This window comes from Carassius auratus, unplaced genomic scaffold, assembly GCF_003368295.1.
Source record: "Carassius auratus strain Wakin unplaced genomic scaffold, ASM336829v1 scaf_tig00216796, whole genome shotgun sequence".
NCBI lineage: Eukaryota > Metazoa > Chordata > Actinopteri > Cypriniformes > Cyprinidae > Carassius > Carassius auratus.
In genome coordinates this window covers 31862-37389 of record NW_020528741.1, presented here as the reverse complement: position 1 = coordinate 37389, position 5528 = coordinate 31862, and the positions used below count along the sequence as shown (strand labels likewise).

Sequence of the window (5528 nt, the reverse complement as noted above, 5' to 3'; positions counted from 1 at the left end):
ACCAAGGGAAAGAAATCCAGCCTTTGCTTTAATAAGGTGAGTGTGATTCCGGTGATTTCTGAGGTAGAAATGAGAAAACCGTCCCTCTTTCATTGACTTTGGTTGTTTCTCAGCAGCATGTCTCTTCTGTCTCTCCTGCGTTCTCCGAGCCTGTCCTTCCTGCAGACGCTGCTGTCTCTGCTGCTGTCTCTGGTGTCTCTGTCGTCCTCGTACTGGTGTGTGGGCCGACAGAAGGTCCCGAAGCCGCTGTGCTCCCCGTCCCGCCGGCTCAGGTGTACTCCGGTGCACGGCGTCTCTGACGTATCCTTCTCCTGGGAGACCGGCGACGACCGCTTCATCTTCCCCTCCTTCCACGCCGGGCTCTGGACCACCTGTGAGGAGAACATCTTCACCGATGCCTCGGGTCAGAGATCACGGCTCACTCAATAATTATAATGTCTTCATTTTGAAGGTTTTGAGACCAGATTTGGCTGAAACGTTGATGATTCACTTACGGTAACACCAAGAGCATGAATTAAGCACATTGTGATTTTGTCATACTGTTACACTCCTCCAGCCGGCGTCTCACAGTGCACGTCGATTCATAGCTTCTCTTTAGATGAGATTAATGACGGTGATGTGTCAGATCTGCTCCGTATGTGTTTGTGTGACAGATTGAGAGAGATTCTCTAAAGAGGATTAGTTCAGCTGTGGCGTTTTCATACAGATCGAGAATGAAGCTGCAGGACATGCATATTAAATATTATAATAATGGATAGAGTTAGAATTCTGAGAGGAAATATGTACAGCATGTTTAGGTTTTTATTCGCTATAAAGCAGGAACTCGATGACACTGAGAGGTTTATGCTTTTGCTCTATTTCTATGTGACTAATCAAGCGTAAGTGAATGAGAAACAGATGATTCAGATTCTGCTGTAGATCATGATTATCAGGTTTAGTCCATGTCGCTTCACTCCTCACCTGGATGTGTTTACTGCTGTTTTGAACTCTTTGTCAGGGAAATGTTGATGGCAGTAGATGCATGTGATGGGTTTGGGTTACGAGGTCCACAAGCATCCGCTGAGAGTGGACGAGCACAGAATCCGTGTGTGTTTTTCTCCTCTCTTCTCCAGTTGATCCTCTGCTTTAATGTTGAATGGTGTTGATGTCTGTCTGTTTCAGAGGAGAAGTGCCGCAGCTTCATGGCTCTCACACCTGCATCAGAGAAAGGCAATGACACACACACACACACACACAGAAACACCATGCTCAGAATCTCTGTTGAAGTGCTTGTCTGTATGAATCTCAACACGTGTGTGTGTGTGTGTGTATGCAGGGATCGTGTGGCTGTACGTGGGGATGGAGCTGCTGTACATCGCTCTGTTGTGTGTCAGTTCTCTGCTCTTGCTGATGCAGTTGTGTTTGTCATCCTGGTTTCCTCCGCAGCAGCGCTGGGGTCAGTTACTGAACGCCTTCGCCGCCATCTGCACTGTTCTGGGAGGTACAACACACACACACACACACACACCACACACTGTAACCTTTGTCCTGTCTGTATCTTCAGCTGCAGTCTCTCTCTCTGTCTCCCTCTCTGTCTCTCTCTCTGTCTCTGTCTCTCTCTCTCTCTCTCTCTCTCTCTCTCTCTCTCTCTGTTTCAGGGCTGGTTGGGATGGTCGCTCACATGATGTATATGCAGGTTTTCCAGGTGACAATCTCTCTCGGCCCTGAGGACTTTAAACCTCACAGTTATGGATACTCTTGGGCCTTTTAGTGAGTACAACATACATGTCAGTGTTTGTGTGTGTGTGTGTGTGTGTGTGTGTGTGTGTGTGTGTGTGTGTGTGTGTGTGTGTGTGTGTGTGTGTGTGTGTGTGTGTGTGATTTTGTCAGGTCATTTGAACAGACAAATACATGTGAAATTGTCGAATGACCCATCTTGGAAAGTATCCTCAAAAACACAGTTGGTTATGTCTTAAGTGAAGTTGTCTTTAATAATGTTTGAACTTTATATTTGTTAGGGTAGGATTTTTACTGTAGTAGCAAAGTGGGAATCCTTAATATGTTGTATATTAAAATTCAAGATTACATGGATAAAAGCAATAGAAAAACTATTTAATATATTTAAAGTAGAAAAACATCCTTAGTTTCTTTAGGCTGTGGGCAAGTGTGTGATGCGAGTGTTTTAAGATCTTATTTTACGGTGTCATGTGTTGTTATCAGTCTTAAGTCTGTGTATATGAATGCTTTCACACAAGGTCTGGTGCTCTGTTGCTGACGTTGTGTCTGGTGTTTGTAGCGTGGCGTGGGTGGCCTTCACCTGCTGCATGTCTTCTGGCGTGTCAACACTCAACAACTACACCAAGAAGTTCCTGATGGTGGGACCCAAGCACAGGAGCGTGTTTTACCCCTGCAGGAACTTCACCTTTCCTCCGCAGCCGCCTCCGCTCTCGCCTCTGTCTCCGTACTTCTCCCCGCCGCTCCCAGCCCCTCCTCCTCCACCTCTTCGACCTGCCCCTCTCTCACCATGCCCCGCCCCTCACTCCCACAGCCCCGCCCCTCTCTCACCATCCCCCACCCCTCACTCCCACAGCCCTACCCCTCTTTCACCTTGCCACACCCCTCACTCCCACAGCCCCGCCCGTCTCTCGCCACGCCATGCCCATCACTTCCACGGCCCCACCCCTCACTCACACAGCCCCGCCCCTCTCTCGCTCCTTGAGTCGGCCACGTCTCCTCCCATCGCTTTGCTTCTGTCTCCTCTGAGCTTTGCGTCTCAGTGTCCAGACGAGGAGTTCAGCCCGCTCTGATCCTTGTTTGTTTTTGTGTATTAAAGCACCTATGGTTTCAGTTCAGATGTCCAAACTCAACATTTGTATTGGAATCTGAATGCCAACTCATGAAAATATAAATGTATTACAGTGTTTTTCTTATGACATTATGACTGCTTTGCCCTTTGAAATCTTCATAATATCGTTAAGCAAGAAATTCCACTTCATTTTGTGTATTTTGTACCAAAACAATAAACGGTTAATTTTCCTATTAATATATTAATTACTATGACTCTTTTGTTGCTTTCATCATAAAGCATCAACATTAATACATTTTTCTTTATTCATTATTATTAATACATTACTGTCTGACACTACATGATCACTTTAGACTTATTCCAATTTTAAACTTTTACTTTAATATTGTGACGGCTGGTGAAAGGACAGTCTGGAAACAATAGCGAGTTAACAAGGTTTAATGAGATGATGAGATATTGTACAAAGACACACAAAGATGATGATACGGGAACACTCCAGAGGGATGATTAAGGCGGTGAGAAGTCCAGACGGTAATGGAGTGCAGGTGAGGAGTCCGGGTGTTGACGGCGTGAGGCAGCAGGAGAGAGTGGCACAGGAACTGCGGGGGAACAGAGCCGAAGGTAAGTGTCCGTGGCTGAGTGATCGTGCGGAGAGTGGATGAGGTTCTGGGGAAACACAGACATCCAACACAAACTACACAGAAGCCAGACGGGGGTAAACAACAACCGTGACAGTACCCCCCCCCCCTCTCAGAACTCCTCCTGGAGTTTCCAGAAGGGCCTACCTGCTGATTGAATTCATCAATAAGGGAGTGATCCAATATGTCCCTAGCAGGTACCCAACTCCTCTCCTCCGGACCGTAACCTTCCCAATCCACCAGATACTGGAATCCTCGTCCCCTCCGTCTCGAGTCCAGAATACGATTAACCGAATATGTCGGTTCCCCATCTACGAGACGCGGCGGCGGGGGAACCGGAGTAGGCGGATTAATATGTGCATAAAACACGGGTTTAATTTTGGACACATGAAAGGCGGGGTGTATCCTCTTGTACGTAGGAGTTAGTTTGAGGCGGACTGTCCCCAGACTAATGATCTTGGTGATAGTGAACGGGCCGATAAATTTGGGAGCTAGTTTATTAGAAACGGATCGCAATGGAATGTTACTGGTAGAAAGCCACACTTTTTGACCCACGACGTAGACGGGAGGCTTTGACCGGTGGCGATCGGCCTTGGCCTTAGTGCGCTCCCTCACCCGGAGCAGAGTCTCACGGGCTCTGGTCCAGGTGCGGTGGCACCTCTGGACAAACGCGTGAGCGGAGGGGACCGCGACTTCAGATTCCAGACTGGGAAACGCTGGTGGCTGGTACCCTACACTACACTGAAACGGAGAGAGGCCCGTAGCTGACACTGGCAACGAATTGTGGGCGTACTCCACCATAGAGAGTTGTTGACTCCAGGAAGAAGGATTCTTGGAGACCACACATCTCAACGTCCTTTCTAAATCTTGGTTGGCTCGCTCAGATTGTCCGTTGCTTTGGGGATGATAACCCGACGACAAGCTAACTGACGCTCCTAATAATTTGCAAAACTCTTTCCAAAATTTGGATATGAACTGGGATCCCCTGTCTGAAACCACGTCTACCATGGAGCCGAAAGACGTGATCTAAAACAGTAACCACTGTCTCCTTGGCTGTCGGTAATTTGGGCAAGGGAATGAAATGTGCCGCCTTCGAGCCGGTCCACTACAGTCAAAACGACTGTCATGCCATTAGAGGGAGGGAGGGCGGTAACAAAATCTAGAGCGATATGTGACCAGGGTCTCGAAGGGACAGACAGCGGTTGAAGGAGCCCATCAGGAGGTCGGTTAGATGACTTACCACTGGCGCAAACTGAGCAAGCCAAAACAAAATCGCGGACGTCGCGAGCCATACATGGCCACCAGAATCGTTGTCTAACCAACCCATTAGTTCTACTTATCCCTGGATGACAAGCCATGTTGGAACAATGACCCCACCGGACAACTTCGGACCTTAACTCCTCCGGCACAAATAAGCGGTTCGGTGGGCAACCGGATGGAGGCTTTACCCCTTCTAAGGCTGTCTTGACCTTTGACTCGACCTCCCATACGAGTGCTGAGACTACTAATCTCTCCGGCAAAATACACTCGGGAGTAACGGGACGGGCGGAGGGATCAAAAAGACGTGACAAAGAATCGGGTTTAACATTCTTGGAACCCGGGCGGTACGATAGGGTAAATTCAAAACGGCCGAAAAAAAAGTGCCCACCGAGCCTGCCTGGAATTGAGTCTTTTAGCAGTTCTAATGTACTCTAAATTCTTATGATCGGTCAAAACAATAAAGGGAACCCCTGAACCCTCTAACCAGTGGCGCCACTCCTCCAACGCTAATTTGACCGCCAACAACTCTCTATTGCCAATGTCATAATTACGTTCGGCAGGTGATAATCGATGAGAGAAAAACGCACAAGGGTGGACCTTATCGTCTGAAGCAGCACTTTGGGACAACACTGCTCCTACCCCCACCTCTGATGCGTCGACCTCCACCACGAACTGCCGTGTGGGATCAGGGGTGACAAGGATGGGAGCCGAAACAAAGCGGTTCTTCAGGTTAGATAACGCAGTCTCAGCTGCGTCAGACCACCTGAACGGAGTACAGGGGGAGGTCAAGGCTGTCAGAGGTCAGGCTAGTTGGCTGTAATTACGAATAAAACGCCGATAGAAGT

The 5528-nt window shown here is 48.3% G+C and overlaps 1 protein-coding gene across 1 annotated transcript; it reads left to right on the top strand.

The window, feature by feature from the left end:
* Positions 1 to 117: 117 nt before the first annotated feature.
* LOC113098981 (germ cell-specific gene 1-like protein) lies at positions 118 to 2786 on the top strand. The gene is made up of 5 exons (XM_026264033.1): positions 118 to 403; positions 1162 to 1209; positions 1316 to 1480; positions 1638 to 1749; positions 2276 to 2786. The coding sequence occupies exons 1-5, from the start codon at positions 118 to 120 to the stop codon at positions 2784 to 2786; spliced, it is 1122 nt and encodes a 373-aa protein (XP_026119818.1).
* Positions 2787 to 5528: the final 2742 nt, after the last annotated feature.